The 21,993-nt window shown below is 32.2% G+C and overlaps 2 protein-coding genes and 1 non-coding gene across 3 annotated transcripts in view; 1 reads left to right on the forward strand and 2 right to left on the reverse strand.

Moving 5' to 3' along the window:
* Positions 1-21,993, reverse strand: part of LOC124355570 — a 608,556-nt gene that overhangs the window by 129,935 nt on the left and 456,628 nt on the right. The window lies entirely within an intron of this gene.
* The window catches only part of LOC124353730 (collagen alpha-1(XVIII) chain-like), a 167,737-nt gene continuing 151,834 nt past the window's right edge, over positions 6,091-21,993 (reverse strand). Inside the window, exons 16-20 of the mRNA XM_046803711.1 lie at positions 20,131-20,250; positions 16,973-16,987; positions 14,701-14,889; positions 13,166-13,281; positions 6,091-7,364 (exon numbers count right to left, since the gene is read on the reverse strand). Coding sequence (XP_046659667.1) covers positions 7,097-7,364; positions 13,166-13,281; positions 14,701-14,889; positions 16,973-16,987; positions 20,131-20,250 — 708 coding nt within the window. The 3' untranslated portion in view covers positions 6,091-7,096. The remainder of the gene's footprint in view (positions 7,365-13,165; positions 13,282-14,700; positions 14,890-16,972; positions 16,988-20,130; positions 20,251-21,993) is intronic.
* Positions 8,961-9,033, forward strand: Trnak-cuu. The gene has a single exon. It is a non-coding gene; the product is annotated as a tRNA-Lys (tRNA).

Raw genomic sequence — 21,993 nt, forward strand, 5'->3', positions numbered from 1 at the left:
GTGCCATTTGAAAACATTATTAACAAGAGCAAGCTGAGTGAGTCACCCAATCACAGCACACAAATTCTTTTATGCTGAATAAAAACTGGCCAAAGTATTTTAGAAAAAGTGAAAATCGTAAAATTTCATATACGAAGAGTGATACACCGAAAAACAGAATATAATTTTAAACTCAGGATAGCTAAAACGTAATAATAAATTAATATTATATAAAATTAGAGTGATTTACATCATAATACTAAAAGTCCTCCTAGATTTTAAAACAACACTGCTTGTGTGCCCAGAGAGGAACTTGCAATCAAGTGAATACCGATATCCTGCTTGATTTGCTTCGTATCTATCTTAAAACATGTAAACACATAAAATAAGAATAATGGATTCGTTTTGCGAATGAAGGTAACTACCAAAGCTTGGTTGAAGTTGAGGGTTACTTCAAACATTGACTTTGCAGAGAATATAACTCCATCCATATAGTGATTGTAAAGCAGAAATTTTGTTTGCTTAAGCTAGTTCTGTTAGTTTAAGCATAGATATCGTAACTATACTAAACCTTTTGCTTAATTTAATACATTTTAATCTTAAAGTATTAATCTAATTTTTATTAAATAAATTTAAATTTGATCATGTTTTATTATGTATTATTGTAAAGATGTTAGTTAATAAAACATATGTTTAATAGGTTAACAAAATATTTATAATCCTTCACCACTAGATAGTGGATACCCACAACTTTCCTATTGGCAATAGATTTTAGCACTTATTATCTTTTCAAAGACTGATACATAACGAAAGCCTAAACCCTTCCAGCCGAATCAATTTAATTCAAATCAGTTAGGCTGAATTAATTTCAGCATACTTTAAAGCACAATTAAATTGTTGACTGGAGAAATAAATTGTATATGAACTAATAAACTATAACATTATGCCAAATATAAAATTAACCGAATCTTATCTTTTATTCTTTTATGAGATGAGCTACAACAACGCCAGGCTATAAGAGGAAATAATAATAGTTCGCAAAGATGTGCTTGAACTTAATAGAGCTGTTACTGTTTTTATACGTTTATTTAAAGATAATATAATTTAGTCATGAGATAAAATCTATGCCAAGGGAGTTAGAACATTTATTCCAGTTATAGCTTGGATGAATAAATCCATCTATATTCATGTTCATATCATATCATAGTTTCAGAGGATACTTCCAGGTCAGAGCATAGTGTTTCCATTTCATAGTATTCTGAACGGTAGGAGACTTAATTCTTTTTAGAGGACACTGAATAGATCGCTGCTGCCTCCCCCCCCCCCCAAGTCGTTGTCATCGTACCACATATAGGAGAAGAGAAGTATGCTGGAGTTCCTGCCAATTACGATAAAGACTCATTGAATTTTTCCCGTAATGCTTTCATATTCTGGCACAGAATTGAGAAGCTGAAAGATGCTTACTCACTGGTACGTTTGTAGCCTCTTCTGGACCACATAACTATTACGCAGCATATATTGAGTACTCCAGACAGCACACGTTGTAGATGGGGGGAGGTGTGGAACGTCCCAATTAAGCTGACGGTTGGCCTACATATAGATGAGTCTAAAAAAATATTCGACTACGAGCCATACCACTCAGAAAAATTCAAATGTATCAAAGAAAAAGATAAAAACAATGATTACAAATGTCTCTACAAGCTGTGAAACCCTTACGCACTTCTACATTCATTTTTAAAATGTTTGATATCTATATTTTAGTGGTTTTTATAGAAATAAAAAATTTAAAAAAACCCATGCTATACTTCTGTGGTTCATAATTTAAATAAGACCTAAAAACAATTAAAAGTCAAAATTTTTATTTTTCACTGTTATAATCAGCTGTTTTTACATGGTGTGCAATACTGTGTTTTTAATTATCTCTTATACGAACATGATATGATATCAAGCGTCTAAAGAGTAAATAAATACACATAGCCTACATTGTGTTTTACTTGTAAAGTCATTTAATTCGATGTTTGAACATTTATTCTGTCACCATAGTACTTGCTTTTCACAGATAAAATGAAAATAACACAATAAGCTGATACAAACTTCAATAAGATGCCAATTTGGTTAGGGCCAACCTTTTCAAATCGGGTTTGTGGTAATACTTTCTACATTTAATTTGGTATGCTACTTGAACCAAGCTCCTATTAAAACTTTTTCTCTCTCCTTGCGGCCCATCCCCCTAAGAAGTTAGCGGTCCACTGAATAAGTTTAAAATATTTTTGTGTGTAAACTTTTGCAGCTCTTTTTAAAGATTGAAATAATATTAGGCCGTTACGGCATTTAATTGACTCTGCATAACAAAAATGCAATGATTACTTTATTTTTTAACTCATGTTTATTTCTTATGGGATATACACTTTATTATACTCTCTATACATTAAGTATTATATTTTACTGATAATTAATAATGACAAAAACTACATTCAGGAGATTACTTCATGTGGAAAATGTCTGACAATAAATAATCATATCCGTTGGAATGTCTCAAATTTTAGCGGATCATAAGTAAGTCTGTTTAATGCACAAATAAGAATTGAATATTTGTTACTAACTACTCACATATGGATATATCCCGTTGAAAATTGCAGCTGATGAGAATATCTCATCATCAATTTTCTTCCATTAATAGCTTAAAAGCTGTGTATTTCCTGGGAAATGTATAAGTAAATTTAGAAAAAAATTATTAGGTTGCATAGAAAAAGTTTATTTTACTTCCAGTAAATCAGATTTGGTGAGGTGACAATTCCAAAAGATGGTGTTAAGAAAGTTGCCGGCAGTTTCCTTCGATAGGCGCCATGCGCGCCACCTGACAGCGTTGAACAGCGCTTGCAGACATTTCGTCCTAATTTAGACATAGGTCCTAACTTTAGAACCATTTATCAAACCGTTTTCAGTTTTGAGACATCCAATCTGTGCTTGTATAAATTTAATTTTTGATACAAATTCACGCTTTTATAATATGCAACTTTGAGAATACCCTTAATTTAAAAACCTTACACATGACCTTTGGCTCAAGTTAAATCTAAATTAAAACTTCTAAAATGTAGATGCTTATAAAAAATTTAGTGACATAAATATATCTGTAACAAATACAAAATACCTGCAATGACGCAGGTTCGGAACCCTTGCATCAACATTCGCCAGGACGGCAGTGTGCACCCTTAATCTGATATTTCGTATTAGACACGGGTAAGCCTTTAGTAAGATCACTACATATTGTCTATTACATTTAAACCACAAGACGTAACTTGAGTTCAAATTCATATATACTGTAATCAGTATAAAATGAAGAACTTTCAAGTGTTCAGTAAAGTTTCCATAAGGACTTTGAAACTACTGATACAAATTTATTATCTTGTTTTAACGTTGGTACTAAATTATGTTTAAAATCACTATCTTAAAAATCAATATTATAAAATAAATGCTTCTTTTAAATTTGTTTCAGTATTAATTTGAACCATAAACACATGCATCAAAAGCATTAAAAAACTGTGACCTACATTTTAAAAGATGTTAAAGATATAAACAAATGTCAAAATTATTATGAAAGCAAGTTGTTGGCATATGTTATTTACATTACAAAACTGTGGTATAGTTAGTGAGTTTTTATAATAGCTAATGACACGGTATAGAACGCAGCTTCGCTTATCAGTAAGTACACTATAAAAGACAATTTAATAATACAAAATCCATTCTATGTATTTGATGTGCCTGAATAAAACACAGACTCTGGTCTTTTTGCCAAAATATATTGTTGCAGGGTGCTTTAATGGACAGTTATAACTCACCTATTGATGGATGATTCATCATTTATATTAAAGATCTTGTCCTGATAGGTTGAAGATTTATTGGTAATTATAAAAGTTACGTCTAGTAAATGAAGTTTGCTTTTGGTAATAATTAAAAATCGAAAAGCTATTTAAAAACGAACAGCCATGCGCTAAATAATAAATAAGGCTATTTAGAAGTTGGGAATGGATTACTTAAAACTATTTACGTTCTTTCTGAAACTAATAAAATTGTGATGAAGCCTCTACAATACACGTATCAATTTATATTTTATTAGTTACTTTAATAGGATCATGAAGCAATTATAATCTTTAACAGAACATTCCTATGAACACAAATGTAACGAAATTCCACTATGTTATCAAACTTTAACATATAGCAGACGTAGATTTCACGTCATATTTTCCAAATATCTTTCATCGTGGTCTACATACTTTATAGACTGTTTCAATAAAGTAAAGAAATATTTATTTATTGAATATTATTTATTTTGGGATATTTTGAGCTAGGTTATGAAAACGACTAGCTCCTCTATCACTATGGTCTATTTTGCTTTTTATCACGTTTGTCTCTGTTTTTTATTTAAAAAATTAGAAACAATGTAATATACGGCGTTGCAGTTTCACATGTTTGTGTGCTGTATTATAATGTTATTTTCTGTAAAATAAAAACAATTTATCATCATAAGTTACAAATGGTCAATACTTGACATAACTGGATTGCACTGTGGTAATAAACACGCATTTAATTTGTCTTTCAAGATCTGATTATGTCAAATAAGGTATTACAATTCTCGTATCTTGACAAGCTACTCGTCACAGCCTTATAATTTTTATTGTCTTCTCATCGGTTATATGACATTTGGCTTTAAGTAGTTATATGGCACTGAAAATATTACCAACAGATTCTTTATTTCCGCTGAAAATAACACGCATTACAATTCCGTAACTGATCGTAACTGGGTTCTGATTTTTTAATAAAATCACGCACACAAAGGCACCATACAAAACGAAATAGATCCTATGGTTATTCAATAACACATATACCTGTAGGAGGAAGGAATGGGGAGATTGTTTAAAAATATTGCAGTAAAGATAAACAGTGTTAGATTTTAATAATTAATCAACAAGAAAAACAAAAACTCATTAGTACACCCAGCACCTTAAATCTAATTATTTTATTTCTGCACATGTATGCTTTAAAATTTACAATAAATATTCTTTTACTTACATCTCAGAATGATTTTTCAATGTCGTAATTCTGAATTTGAACAAAATTAAAGTTTAAAACGGATTATTAATAAATAAGCATCCTTAACAATACAAAACAATTCATTTTTAAAATGTTCTAACAATAGAAATGATAATTAATTATATTAACTAATTTTTCAAATCGTTTAATAGGTTTACATTGGTTTACCCAATTTCCACACATGTATGAAACAATTAAACAATTATCGCATAATAGTTTTTTTTTATATAGAAACTCAAAATGATATTTCTTTAGTGACAAATATTAAAAGATATATGTACGCCATACTTCTTGTCGCGTAACAGGATTCGCTGACTTTGTATGCAAAATTTCAAGTCTGTAAATAAGTTCATTCTCAAAATATCCAGCTGACAGACAGACAGACAAGAATCATACACAAATAAATTTGCACATATCCCCACAGTCAGTAGACAAAAGAAACATTGCGTCAGCCTATTGAGAGATAAGGCTAAATGACAGTCAGCCAAATTCCATAGTAGAACATGCATCTCAAAGAACACATTCTTATTTATATTCAAATGATGGTTCAAGCAAAATTTAATGTCTGCAGATTTTTCTTGGGATTTCTTGCCACACGATATATTTACGTAATTGTTAATTAAGTTAGATTTCAACAGTGTCTAAATAATAAAAGTTCTGGTGAGATATCGCGGCTTCGACAACGCAAGAGTGCACTAAAATAAAAATTTTTACTGACTTTTAATGTCGACTCAATTATTTTTCTTTTATTCTGTGAAAAATGACACATGTTTAAGCCTCATACGATTGGACTCGGTTTGTTTGAAAATATATTTATTCTGCTATTTTCCGATGCTATCATAGTTACCCATAACGCAAATGTATAATACTCGTTAATGCGCAACCAAAACCTTATGGAGTGACATGTACACATCATCGTATTCTGTGTTGCCTATATAGAAATGAAGCTTCAAGCAAAGTTTCAAGTCTACAGGTCAGTTTTTTTTTAATACCGTGCGGTTAGACAGACAGACAGACAAAAATAAATTTGTCTTATTACTCGCTAACGCTTAAAATTTTTATAATATATGTTTTCCACTACTCCATAACTTTTACCAATAAGGTAATTAAAACAGATCGAAGCAAAAATAAATAACATCAGGCTCTTTCACCTAAATTAAATACAGTATTTTGATATTCTTATACAATGAGGCTAAACCGTCCCTTTAATTACAAGGATAAATAGTTCTAATACAACGTTTTAATACAAAAACATATAAAAACTTTAATATATACTTAAATTAACCTATAATTAAGAAAAATTAATACTATTAACCACAATAATCACAAGAATAACCATCAGATAATATATGGAACATATATTAAGATAAATAAATACTATCTAGATATTTTGAGTCACAATGTTACTTTTTTTAAGGATCAATATAGCAATATAATAAAACCTTTGAAGAATATCACATTTCCACTAGCAATTTAAATGTAATGCCAATTTTACAAATTATTCACGTTTATCAGTGTTTATTATAATTTTTTGTCTTCTATAGTGTTGTTATTTAATTTATTTATCTTATATAATTAGGGATTAAATTAAAGATAACACAATATTAATAGAGTACGGCTTAAACTTAAGCCCTCCATCAAAACACGCATAAAGCTTCATTTGAGCCAAGACGTTGAACAAAAACACAACCACCCTACGGTCGTGGAACTACTGCCTTACTGGTGTTCAAAAAATTGTTACTCCTAAAAGCAGCACCTTTGATTAGAAAAGTTCCAAATTCACACCGAATCACAGCTTTGGACACATTCAATTCTAAGTTTACCAGTTCAACATTCGCTCTCAACATGCTGTAATCTTGAACATTTCCACCCCGTACCCTTGGAAAGCCTATAATGTTGACCCAGCACATTTATAACAATCGAACTAATCTATGAGTACAAAAAGATTCACACATGAACATACAAAATAAGACGTTTATATACATCAAATGGCAGGCTTCTTCGTTATTGTCTGTTATCAGTTTAATCAGGTAGACTCCGCAGCGCTGGGTAGTCGCTCAGAATCAGTTCTGGCCCGTCGTCTTCTCGACAAGAACGTGGAGCTGTTGACTTCCACGCAGAGGACGGCCAAGGGGTAGTCACAGGGGAGTCTCTCCTGTCCCAGCAGTCTCTGCTGCAGAAGAGGGGAGGCGAGTCCAGTCCTGTCCGGACTGTCCGAGTCCCAGGCGTCGCAGTAGAGGTCCATCGCTCGCTCTCCTGTCACCTGTGACCCGTGCCAGATGTACTTGTGGGGCCTGTGCACAACAGTAGAACATTTCAGATAGTTTGGGTTAGGTGCATGTTGATTTGACATTACCTAAAAGACAACATTGTGAATTCAAAGTTCGAAACAAAACAACTAATATACGCGTTATCTAACCAGTATATGCCATAACAATTTAAAGTACAGACTAAAAATGGCCTTTAAAGTAATATGAGACACCTTTTTAGGTGCACCATTAATAAATGGAGTGAAGTGTTCAGTCTAAATCCAATATCTCCATCTTCCGCTAACACTTCAACTCCTGAAACTCCCATTACACATGACCAACACACTCAAACAGAGGAACTCTTCTACTTCCTTACAGACTGACAGGCCAAAGTGATGTAGGAGGTGAGAGATGATTGGACGAGCTTTCTTTCAGTTCCAACGGGTCACTCAGGTGAACGAGTGATTCGGATCAGCGAGGTTAAAAAACCCGTTCACCCCCAAACGTTTCGTTCACTACTTCTCACCAACTGACAGAAATTTTGTTTCCTTCAAATAAGATTTATTATTTTTAAGAATCGTAAAAACCTATAATATAGAATTAAGTTCATTTAAACACCTTTATCAATAGAAAAACAGCTTAACATTATATGCAACTAACTAAAAGTGTGTTGATTCTATGCGTTATAGGTTACAGTAGGTCCCCAAAATCGTGCAGCCGTTCATTCGTTTAATCTTTTCTTTCGTTCAGTCGTTCATTAAGTTCAGTTGTTTTTTTCGTTCAGTCGTTCATTAAGTTCAGTTATTTATTTCGTTTAGTCGTTCATTAAGTTCAGTTGTTTATTTAGTTCAGTCGGTCTTTCGTTTACTGCTGACTGATTAAGAATAGAACCAAAGCCTCGTTACTATGACCTGGTGTTGGCTACTTATTGTGTAAGATTATGTTGTTACTTATAAAAATATATTATTTTCAAACGAGTAATGTGTTTCTTTACGTTTTAGTAATTTACTAAGTACATTTGTAATAAGTATTAACATGTAAAGTATCTGGTAACTTACGGTTAAAAAAACATTTGGTGGAATTATTTATATTTACTAGACTCAGGAAACAATACATAAATTGTTATATATACATTCACTGTACTATATGTTATTTCTTCCTCTATCGTTCACTTGTTTTAAAGCGGATCTTTTCGCTCACTTTGTTCATTTCGTTCACAAGAGGACCGGTAGCCTATGACACGCTCTAGCGGGAAGGCTGACCGAGTTAATTGAACGTATCACGGAAGTGAACGACACCGACTGAGCCAGATCAGTCAGATGATCCAAAAGTTCCACCACTATCGCCCACTGGCCATTGACAGTGATGGCGGTCCTCCACTACAGCGAGCCCCACCCCTTGCTTTAAGGTGCTGTGATACTAGGGGCTATAAAACCCTGTCACGATTACCAGTTTAATGAACTGCAACAGAAATCTACCTCCATCTTGTGGTCGGTGAAATAAAAGGTCTGGTTATTGTCTTCAAATGTAAAAAAGCAAAACTCCACAATCGTCAGTTAAATTATAATATACTTCCTACTTTCATTAGTATATCCTAGTACGGTTATATTTTTCATTGTTAATAAACACGCTTTTACTACCGCCCGGCTAGCTCAGTCGGTAGAGCATGAGACTCTTAATCTCAGGGTCGTGGGTTCGAGCCCCACGTTGGGCGCATCCTTTTTATTTAGTTCAATAACCGTAAATTAAATCAGAATATACAAAATAAAGTAACTATTTTTGTATTTTCTGTGTTTACTGTATTTTAAAATAGCGAATAGATTCCCTGTATTATGGAGATACTTTAATACTTTCTCTCGTAAAGTCTGCGCAAACGCATAAGTTATTGATGTTGTTTAGATAACGCGTTCGTGTTACCTATTTTTATGCATACTTTTTAGCCTAAATCTGATTAGAGCTTAGTCGAACTTCTTGTAGTCAACATTTACAAAAACGTGGAATGCATAAATTACTGGAAATTAAAGTTAGAATTTGAATTAAAACTCTATCTTAAAAGATTGCCTATATAGTATACATTTAAATTTGCATATTTGGAAATTTATACGGCGAGCTGTTTATTGCACCGGTTTTTTTTAAACTCTGTTTCAAAAGCTCGCATCACAGGTCAAGAGCTAAATAACTTAAAAAATAACCACCGAATAACTTTTGCAAAAATGAATACAGGGGAAGATACTTAAAACCACTTGCCTACATCAAGTTAAATATTATCCGAAAGCTAAAACCCAACAAGCAGATGGAAACGAAATAGGTTTTTAATCTTCAGAAGAAAGTCCATCCCCTTACCCACACAGTAATCTGTTGACAAATCCACACAGACGACTTAGTGAGTTTCACCCAGGTTTAATGAAAGTGCTGTCACTAATACCATATAACAATAGGCGAACAGTTCAGAATTTACTTTCTTCAGGAAAAAGAAAACATTAAAAATTGAAGAAATCCTTCTGTAAACACTTATTTATGAAGATTGCTACCTAAACTTAATTGGCTACTACGATTTAAGCTACAAAATCTACAAAATTTACTACGATCTAAAATAGTAATTATAAAAATTTTGACAAACGTTGTTTGAAGCAAAGGTTTAAGACCGAATATTTGATAAATTATGAATAATTAGAAATATTAGGATTTTATAGTTTGCATTACTTTGTTGGGAGCCAAAAAGAGGTAATGAAAGTGGCTCAGATACTGTTAGTGTAGACAACAGAATTAGTTTTATGTACAGAATTTATAATAGTATTTAATATTATTATCATTATTCCATATTTCGTTTATATATAGTTTTATATATAAATGTATCTCATTTAGTTTGTATTAAAAATTAAGCACATTAATAAACCATTAAGCATGCGTCATTTATGCAAGAAATTTTTAATGTTTTGAAATAAGACGTAAACGAACCATTAATATAACAGCTTAAACAATTATTATAATGTATATTATATACTTTAAAAATGCATATTTTACAATTTCGTTAATTGATTTGGCAAATCCTGATTTAAACTGTGATGGTTATTGAATTGAATAAGAAATATGCGCCCAACGTGGGGCACGAACCCACGACCCTGAGATTAAGAGTGCTCTACCGACTGAGCTAGCCGGGCTGTGGTTTATTATACTATTTCACAATGAATTATAGCGAGGATATTTATTTCGTCAACGAAGAGAAAATATGAATAAAGGGCACATGTATCAATCTATATTTGACTTAATAGCTCTGAACTGTTAACGAAGTATGAAGGTTTAAACATAAAGCGATGTGAACATGTGTCTCATCTTATAGTTTGGAGTCTGTACTGTCTGTAAATAAAATACCTCTGATTTAGAGTCACTAAAAGAACAGGCAGCCACAGGCCACCGCATGTGACCGTGGTACTAAAATAGCGCACTACGTTATACAGGCTATCGAAACATCACGCGACTCTTGATTTCCATATTGTGACCTATTTGAAACATATTCTGTTTAAATGTATTTAAATTATACTAAATGTTTGACGTTATGTTTGTTCATAATTTGTATTGATACAAAAATATGTTTCTTAAAAATAAAAGTTAAATTAAAAATTAATTAACTAAAAGTGCACGTATATGTCATTGACTTTGAAATAAAACTACCTTAAAAAATAGTCATGGTATGGTATTTTATCCAAAGTAATGCTTTGAAATAACTTTTGAAATATATTGATTAAAAATTGTAGGAAATCATACAAATTTACAGGCAGTAATTGATTTTATATCTATAATATTAGTGTAATAGTTTAAAATCATATTTTCGAGTAACCATTTATTCTCCATTGTAATACATAAACAGCAAACAGATCTTAACATATACTTCTCTGTTGCAACAAATCTTTGTGAAGCATACAGTTTTAAAATATATGGCAATACCATCAAACAATTTATTCAGCAGAGATTTATTATTTTAAGAATAAAAAATAGAGCAGCAAAATATATTGACGAGTTCGTTATCTTGTCTGAAAACCAGTACCAAGGTGACAGCTCACAATTATAGTCCGTTTTGTACTATTTAACTGTTTTATACTACAGTATCTATAGTACTCACCTAATCTCTACCATAAAATAACTCATTTGTTGCCGGGTCTTTTGACTAAACATTTGACAGCTAACGCGCCTAGGTACAATTGTAAGAGGTGTTGTTACTTTTTACACACTCACCCGCTTGACTCCAGCCCAGTGCCAAACTTTCAATGCCCTCCCCACCCCTTTGTTCATATCATATTGTTTGCCCACCCCTGTAAAGAAACCCCTCTCAACACATTATCCGACCCTCTCTTACACTGAGGTCTCCCTGTCACCTCAATGTGCCATGAACTCCCAAACTCTCCTAACCACAAGGTAATTCTGTTTGCTCGAACTAAGATCCGCTCACTCTCATCACTGTTTTGACTCCAACAGATCAACATTACTGAGCGTTATGGGTCCAATCTGTTCGAGAATGGTCCAAGTAAGAATGGAGAAGGGGAGTGTAAAAGGTGATAATAGATACCATATATAAATCCCAATCAACATTTCTACAGTAATTCACTTGAACGGAAGTGGTCGTACTGGTAAATCGTGTAGAAATATGAATTTAAATTTAGGTTAAAAAAGTAAATTAAAGTAAAAATTTATTATTTTACTAAGAAAAATTATCGCTAAAAAGACATATCTAGCTTAAAGCTTAACCTGGAGACCAACGGCTTAAAGGTGACATCCGAACCTCAGCTTAGCGGTCACCCATCCAGGCGATAACCGTTGTACCCACAACACTGCGCCATTGGCAATTCAAATATCGTTACAAAGCAAGACAAAAATGGAACCACCTGAACTTATTAAAATTTAAAAAAGAATTTAAGATATTAGAACTTTTCTGCCGACGTCAACTTCTGGTCCTCATCCTGCCATGGCAACATTCTACCGCCAGGTAACCTAAAGTGACTTTTAGTTACCAACTACTCTTCTATAACAGGTGTGAATCCTTCTTAAAACTTAAAACCCCAAAAACATGATGTTAGCTGAGACACGCTCACAGCATTTGCTTCAGTTACAACTGTACCCAGCGTTCTCTCATTTGAAAGAATTAAGGATTTATCTGAATTGTCATGTGTCCTGGTAGCTAAATTCTCACAGGTTCCAACCGACATATTGCATTCTGCATCCTGAATCCTTTCTCTGACCTTCGAACAGACTCCATTTCACGCAAACATTAAATTGTTTGTCACCCTTATAGACATTAAAAAGGCACTATTTTTCTCTTTTCATTCTTTCAGGCTACAAAATTGGCCTCATCACAACACTCCGCAATGTGCTGACTCTTCGACGCAACTTTCAACCCAAACTCTCTTCCACCCTGTCTGCTGATAGACATTACGTCAATAGTATCCATGGCAGAAAAGAAGGGTTGGTCCTACATTAACCTCAACTCAGTCATAACTGAACCAAACTTTTTTAATGTCAAGTTTGGGTCGCTAAAGGGGGTGCCGAATATTGCATTAAGTGCAAAAAAGTATAATTCTAAATTTTAAATTAGGTCTGTATACTTAATGAAAATAAATTGGAAAAGTGGAAAATATAATTTATTTATTATCTTTAAAATTAATTAGCTTTATTTAGGGTATTGAGGGGTTGGCTAGGTACTACTATGCCCTCCAATAAAAAGCTAAAATTATTATTTAAAATAATTTCCCCCGTTATAAAATCATGTTCTATATGTGACACCCATATTCAAATTCAAGTAAATAACACTGCAAGTATTAAGTTTTGAAAAGTTTTTCAAGACTCAAAATTACCAGGATAAGTCGGTCATAATGTTTTTGCCGCTGAAGCTGTAAATTCTCGGGGGTTGTGGAAAGTATGCTCCATCACCACTGAACATATCCTGCCAGGAGTTGAAGAGGACATCTCCCTGCGGCAAACATGATTCATTAGATTTATATTAGTGGCAACGAAAAATCAATGTAAATTGTCTTCTTAATGATGTGAAACTAGAACTAATAAGCCTTCTCCCCTAATTAAATTAATATAATACGTTTTATATTATCTATAAAGGTTTTGAAAAGGTATATAAATCCACTAACTTTTATGTAATAATATAAATTATGTGCGTAGGTATGTGCAAAATTCATATGCATCTGATAAGATCCATACTGATTCTGGAGGATTATACTGTAACAGGTTAAAGTTTTTAAATGATAAACAAATAAAAATTGCACCTGAGCGTGTTGGTCAAAACTGACAAGACAATTTTAATACTTTCCCCAATCATCAACTAGGCTGACATGGCTTTGATATTTCAAAGCATTATAATTAAAATATAGATATTTCAAATTCAATATAAATAAATGAAGAGAACGAGATACATTTTATTGATATTTCTACTAGCATACGTAAGACGTGTAGTCCGGGGTTGGAAAACATCTAGAAATCTTGAAATAGCATATATCTTGTGTTACGCTCAAGAAGGTATTTGAATTTTTGCTAACCGAATGTATAAAACAGAGCAATGTATAGTTTACACTCCTGAGAGGGCAATAGCTGGACTTGTACCATAAAGTGTTGAACGTCTGTTATTCGAAATTTAAATGTTCAGGGAATGGAGGTTTGCATAATACGTATATCGGTAGGATGGGACAACTCCTACTACACGATAAATAAGGGGATAATCTAATAACATTAGGTTAGCTGGAAAAAGCAAATTTATGGATTTGGTCACCTAGATAACTAGACTTAAATTGTGAACGTTAAGTTTTGCTCCAGTTTACCTCTTAGCGCAGGGTCTGAAATTTGAAGCTGTCACGGACTTGACCCCTAGTTTGATAACATTCTCCAAGAAAGAAGCTTAAAAAGACATCTTCACATATTTTGGACATCAGAGACACATAGACTACAAAATATAGTGTTATCTAGGAGAATAATTATTGTCATTTTCTGGTGCTAAATTAAATATTACAAAATATTATTAAACATAATAATCAAAACTAAAAATTTCCATAGTTCCTTTAATCTCCTTACATTTCCTTGACAATGTTCTTATTAAGCACCACTGCCTTATTGGTAATGCAGTAGTCTCTGACCATCGTAGGACTGATTAAAGAGATTCAACTTGTACTCTTTTCCATAAGAAAGTTACATCCTCTTAATTATGAATTGAATTTATGAATCAACAGAGCGTTTTCAACAATAAACAAAATTAAAATTTGGTTCACCAATGAATTACAAACATTGTTTGTAATAATTACAAACATAAGATAAATTACGCATCATAAAAACTACAACATAAAGCTTTGCCTAACACGTTTCTGTTAGTATCATTCAGTTGCCTTACCTTGAGGTTGACAACTGGTAGAACTCTGTCCGGGAAGCGAACCAGGGAGTCTATATTCTGCGCCCTTGATGAGAGAAATGCTCTGAACTTGCTTCTGAGACCGGCTCTTCTAGCCTGTCTGTAACACTGGTAGTCTGCTTGGCCCTTCAGATCTCCGGTGAAGGGTTCGTTTAGGGCCACCATCCTCAACTATAAATAAAAAATTTTTGCTCCAATATCAGTTTTGAAAAAACCGATTGGATTGAAAGTACATTAAGATTGTAAAAGCTAATGCAACACTTTAAAATATGCTTTCGAACTAGAAACTGCCTTCATCGACCTTACACAATATTAATAATCATACTTATTTCTAGATGCATCTTCAACTCGTTCATCTTTCTGGATAAGAAGCAAACTGTTTCTACTGTTCAGCATTTAAAGAAGAAAAATTAACGTTATAACGCATAAGTAAATTTTACAATATAGGTTATTTCATAGCATCAACATACCAATTAAATAAATCAATACATAAAAGAAATAATTGACCAAACCAGCAAGAGATTCATGATATGAAAAGTCATCAATTAAACTCCTTAATACTGCAATAACATATCCTAGTGATAACAGATATGAGAGTTATAAATTTTGTAATAATATACTCAAGAGAAATGGCTTGAGGTTTTACGTAAACCCCATCTTGGATAAACTATTGGATTAGGAGCTTACTTTTTTACTGATCTGGAAATCTCTTATGAATACTTTTCAGTTATTTGCTGTGCAATTTGCAAACACTAAACAAAAATGTGAAACAAGATGTTTTGCTTCAACGCTTCGGCCAGAACTTATAAAATATCGTTTTATGAAAGGCTGTACAAATTTACATTCTCTAAAAGCTTATAACCTCTGAGCATCCTAATGGCTCTAGATAATTCCAACTCTGGATGATTTTGAATTGTTGGAACACTTGACCACTGAAAAACTTGACCTATTTCCTGAACTTCCTGGATCATTCCTGGCTTGTAACATCTGAAAATATAATTCTGTAGATTCATCTCTCGTCTCGGATCAACTAAAATCTAGAGGGTTACAGTCTCTAGAAGTAGTTAGCTAATAAGAACATCCGGCATGTAATTCCCCTATTTGGGACATATTCTTTAAAATCTTTAGGTTGTTACTTCGAGGATTAGAATTCTGGAAGCTTCTGAACTCTGGAAAACTCCATCTTTTTCCTTCTTGAAGCTTATAAACTCTACATTCTACTAGCCGAACTATGGAAAAACTATTGGTATTGCATTATATATTCTGCACAATGCGTACTTTAATGTTAGTCATCAGTTATGTTTGTATGATTCTGAATAGTTTAGTTTGTAGAAAAAATTTATTGGTCAAAAAATTCCTTCTTTCTTTCCTAGAGTACCCAATAGCTTATCCCAGTTACCATTACTTAGTTAAGCAATTAATATCAATGTTACTAAAACCACAATTCTTATGATAACTATGTAATGATAATATTTATGTAAACTACATGGTCAAATTCGTTTTTAAACGAACCGGATAAGAAGGGACGTAACTCAACAGTAATCTTACTCTTCTACGCTGTTTTCGTATGTCTAGTGGTTGCACGCACTTTATACAAAAATTATCATAAACGTTTAAGCCAACAAAAATAAAGATAGATTATGAGTGCCGTTTTGGGCATGCCAATTCTGAACAACGGAGGCCGTCCTGAATTGTAATCAAAATTCTGTGAAATAAATGTTAAACGTTTAATAACAAAACTGTTTAGGCAGAACCAATATTTTAAAAACAGGTTCTTTACGACGCACTTATCCGATACGCGTGAAATCCATGAACTTATACCATTAGTGTAAATGGCATGGCTAAACATTCCTAACTATTAAAATATATATTCTATAAGTATCCATATTGCCCGATTCGTTTTCTTCACAATTCCACATAATATAATAATCTGTGACTCTTTAATTTGTTTTAATTGTGGCATACTTATATAAGCCATATTTGTGCCTTATTTTAGTTGTTTTACTATAACTTCGCCACATAAGGTGTACTGTTAAATATGTAAATGGAAGCCTCTTGCAACATTCTTATACAGTACAAAGTTCTTTATATTTCATATCAAAACTAAAATTTTATGAATATAACAAGTATTTTACCAACATATATCGTAAAGTGTAACAAAAACAAATACACATAGTGTGGGTGACAAAACATAAAATAAAGATTGTATGCATTTAAAATTAATTAAAATTATGCTAAATTGTTTGATACTTACCATTCTTCTTTGTGACTGTAAGCGTGAAAAGAAACTTTCTTACAATTTGTTGAAGCTTGGTACTAAATAAAGTGTTATGTTTTAACTATTGATAACAAGTAATAAAATAGTACATCAAAATACAGTACATCAAAATACAGTACATCAAAATACAGTACATCAAAATCGCACTCTTACTTTATTAGATAGTACAACGTGCATAATAAGAACCTCTTTAGAACTCTTAATTAATCTGTAGATTTCTGTTAAAAAAACACACATAGCCATATGGTTGTAAAATAAATTTTAGTTTTTAGAACTTAACATTTCATAAAAAACTGTATTAATTTCTGTGCTCAGTATTTGTATCCTGACAAATAATGTCAGTAAGGATGATCGATCACATTAAGGGGAGACACTTAAGAGTTATTTAACGTAAACATGACACGTACTTATTTGAATTGTAAACGTGGATTTTAGGAGTAGTTAGTTTTGTATCCAAACTAATTTTAATAATTGCAATAACTATCATAGTTCTTAAAGTTGGAAAGTAGAACGTTCCTACAATTATTAAATTACATGCTTATACTACAAATTGCTTGAGAAATAATTCACAAATTTAGTCTATATGTATAATTTCTGATATACATAAACTCATTAAATAATTGCATGAAATCAACGTTCAGATATTTTCCTTTTTCCTTTTTCTGAACCTAAAACACCTCTTTTGCTCTCCGGTTAACCAGTGTAATCCATCTTTGATCAACAGAAGGTTCCAAGTCCTAAAACAGGCTGCAGACCATGTTGAATTATTAGGAACAGATGTGTAATAGACAATAGTACAAGACACATCATTGCAAGCCAGGCCGTATGGGCTGTTACCGCACCCCACTTCCCCCTCACCTTGTGGCTTCGCCACATTGTCATATCAGCTGATTGTCATTATGAGGCAACGCGACGATGTATCGCTTCATTCCGGTTGTTTGCATCTGTCTTGTTCTTTGGCGTTCAATTATTCTGCATGTTCTTATTTTGTTATTAAGCTATTATTTGCTCATGTTCTGTGTCGCAGTGTAAACTCGTGTAATCGTGATGGTTAAAGATTCAGGAAGATAAATGAGAAGTTGAGGTAAACGAACAGTAACGATCGCTCGATTGTTGAATTCAATCGATTATCCCAACATTAGATGTTATTCTGTTACAGCTGACAGCACCACGTCACAACAAAGACTTGAATTGATATGTCTTGTACTATATTGAAGTTTCACAGTTCTGATCGTTAAAATTACAAACTACTTATATAATATCATGAAGTAATTAACACGTTCACGATGACGTGTACACCATCGAGTACACGCGATCTTTCACAACTGCCATCGTGTACCCGATCGGTTACCAGGTTTTCGTAAAGTACGTCGTGCGTCCGATGGAGTAGACGTTGCTATGTATTTCTTTATTGCGTTTCTATTGTATGTCTGTCTTGGGTATGTGGGTCTTGGTCTGTTAAATTTGATCCCGCGCTTAAATCAATACCTCAGACTTTCATGTACCCCGTTGGCTGAACGACGCTTTTTTACGAAAGTGTTTTTAACGGGGGAAAATAAAAAAAAACGCATGAAAACAATTGTTTTGTGAAAAATTGCGATGCCTACATACCTTTCTCGTTATACTTAGACGTTTGAAGTGGAAAAAACCGATTACGGTTTTTTTTAATATTGAAAATTCGAGACGGAAAATACAAATTTCTGGAAAAAAAGTCTCCATGAACGTGTTATAAATGAAAATAAAAAATTTTTACACATATTATATATATGTCCTATCTTCGCACTAAGAAACCCTGTCCAGAAAAATGCACTAAGAAACAGCTGAGCACTTTTAATTTCAGGTTTTAACCTTATACGGTTTTTAAGGTTTTTCAATAGAAAATGCCAAAACTTTACCATTATAACTGTACCATAATTAAATTAACCGTACATGCATTTATATGATGCATAGAAAATTTGTTATGGTCATATATACATACTAAAAAACTCCATAACAGTTTGCTTTTAAATTTGAGCACCCAATAATTATAGTACTGGAATATTATCTAATTGTTACTTCTTATCTCAAGGAACTCACCTCTTAAAAAGTTCTTCAAACAAATGATTTGGAAGCAAATTACAATAACTAACAAACATATATTGATAAGAATTCGTTCCTTGTATCAGAACTTGTAACCTGGGAGTAAAACTGTTTTGCATCGATTTATTCATTTCATAACAGTCTAAGTGTAACAAGTATTATTGATGAACAATAAGTATGTCAGGTGAGGTGAAAGGAATTGGCTTTAGGTTTAGCTTGATGGATACAAAATAATTGCTGTTAAGGTCATTATATACCGGTATGCGCAGTTGAAAAAGTAATACAAACGTATTTACCTTAGGGAAATTACAATTTTTAGATGTTCGCCCAAATGATAGATCAATAGAAGTATATACCACGAATCTTTTAATCTGAAAATTACCATCAAAAATGTTTCTTCTTCACCAATTACGTTGAACTAAACTTCAATTATTGGTATATTTTTTTCTTTTTCTTGCATTAATGCATAAATGAATCGTGTTAAGATTGGTTTGTTTATAATTTTAAAGTTTAAATGTTCTCTCCTTAAATACATATTTAATAGAGTGAATGCTTTCGTAGTTTGAAACTGTTAGCCTTTTAGAAATCTTTAATTATCCTGGTGGTCAGTAGGTAAAATTTCAAACACATAGTACACTGTACAAGTATTGAAAATGAATTAGGAAAGTGGAAAGTCAACAAACGTTAAGCTGAAAGAAAGAACTAAGATTCAGAAGTACGTTGAGGTTAAATACAATCAGTGATCGTATCCATAATTTTAAGTCATTTACTGGCTTTTAAGATTTTGAAACTGTGTGTATGTATGGGTTAGAGATATTTTCTGTTCTTTAGAATCTTTCTGAAGTAGATAATCACAGTTATTTAAAATATTTATATCATTTAAGAAATCAGAAAGAAAGCGAATAGGTATTTTTTGTTTATCACGCCAATCTTCCATCGCGTGTCTTTTTGCTCTTGTCCATCATCTAAATCTAAGTCCAAACTGTTTATATGAAGGCAGATTGCAAGATACGTTAGCTTTAGTTCATGGTTAAAATACAATATATTAGAAGCACCTGCTGTGAGTCCATGTTGGGAGGGAGATTGAGGAGGTTGGACGGCTCAAACATTGGTTCTCGACGGTCCGTTGTGGTTGTTGGGGGAAGTTCCGTAGTCACAGGCACCAGAGATCCCAACTGGAACATTACTTTACCAATATACAACAACACCATATATGGCATTTTTAATTAGTAAAAGAGTGTGCATTAATTAGAGGTAATTAGTGATGTATTAACGTTTCCTAGGAAACCACTTAATATTTTCGATATATTTGTTATCCTTCCATTTGCATTTGTAATGTTTTCTGACTATCCTCTGCTGAGTAGGCTGAGATTTAATGTTAGGCGTTTTGTATATTAATATTTTTAAACGTGATTAAAACTGAATAAATTAATTTCCAAAGAATAGTTGTCGTTTCCTAGGCAACCACTTAATATGTCGTTGGTTTTCGCCTATCTTTTGATTTTGTATCAACTATAATTAGGTGTTACTATTAGTTGGCTGAGATTCAGAATTAGGCGTTTAATATATCATAATAGTACAATGTGACTAAAATTGAATAAAGAATTTTTCCAGACAATAATTAACGTTTCCTAAGAAACCACTTGAAATTTTCGATATATTGGTTTTCCTTCGATTTGCATTTGTAATGTTTTCTTAGTTGACTAAGATTTAGTGTTAGGCGTTTTGTGTATTAATATTTTGAAATTTTATCAATACTAAATAATAATTATTTTTTCATAGAATAGTTGTCGTTTCCTAGGAAACCACTTAATGTTTCGTTAGTTTCGATATCTTTTGATTTGTATTAACTATAGTATGTTACTATTAATTTGCCTGAGATTTAGTATAAGGCGTTTAATATATATTATATAAGGTTAGTACAATGTGAATAATATTGAAATAAAATAATTTTGCAAAGATTAATTAACGATTCCTAGGAAACCACTTGATATTTCGATATATTTGTTAATCCTTCGATTTACATTTGTTAATGGATTTCTGAGTATCCTAGTTGGCTGCGATTTAGTGGTAGGTGTTTTGTCTATTAATATTTTTAAATGTGATTAAAACTGAATAAATTAATTTTCAAAAAATAGTTGTCGTTTCGTAGGAAACCACTTAATATGTCGTTGGTTTCGATATCTTTTGATTTGTATCAACTATAGTGTGTATTACTATTAGTTTGCTGAGATTTAGTATTAGGCGATTAATGTATCATTATTAGTACAATATGACTAAAACTGAATAAAATAAATTTTCCGTTAGAATAATTTAACGTTTCTTTAGGAAAACTATATTTGAAATTTTCGATATATTGGTTTTCCTTCGATTTGCATTTGTAATGTTTTTTTCTGAACTAGTTTGGCTGGGATTTAGTGTTAGGCGTTTTATATATTAATATTTTGAAATGTGATTAAAAACTGAATAAATTATTTTTTCAAAGAATAGTTGCCGTTTCCTAGGAAACCACCTAAATATCTCGCAGTTTCTATCATATCTTTTGCATTTGCATTAACTATAGTGTGTTTACTATTAGTTTGCGGAGATTTAGTATTATTCGTTTAATGAATCATAATATTACAATGTGAGACCTAAAACTGGAATAAAAATAATTTTCCAAAGAATAATTAACGTTTTCCTAGGAAACCACTTGATATTTTCGATATATTTGTTATCCTTCGATTTGCATTTGTAATGAATTTCTGAGTATCCTAGTTGGCTGCGATTTAGTGGTAGGTGTTTTGTCTATTAATATTGTAAAATTTAAGTAAAACTGAATAAAGTATTTTTTCAAAGAAAAGTGAGTTGCCGTTTCCTAGGAAACCACTTAAAAACTTTCGTTAGTTTTGATATCTTTTGATTTGCATTATTATGGT

Source organism: Homalodisca vitripennis, chromosome 2, assembly GCF_021130785.1.
Source record: "Homalodisca vitripennis isolate AUS2020 chromosome 2, UT_GWSS_2.1, whole genome shotgun sequence".
Taxonomy (NCBI): Eukaryota; Metazoa; Arthropoda; class Insecta; order Hemiptera; family Cicadellidae; genus Homalodisca; species Homalodisca vitripennis.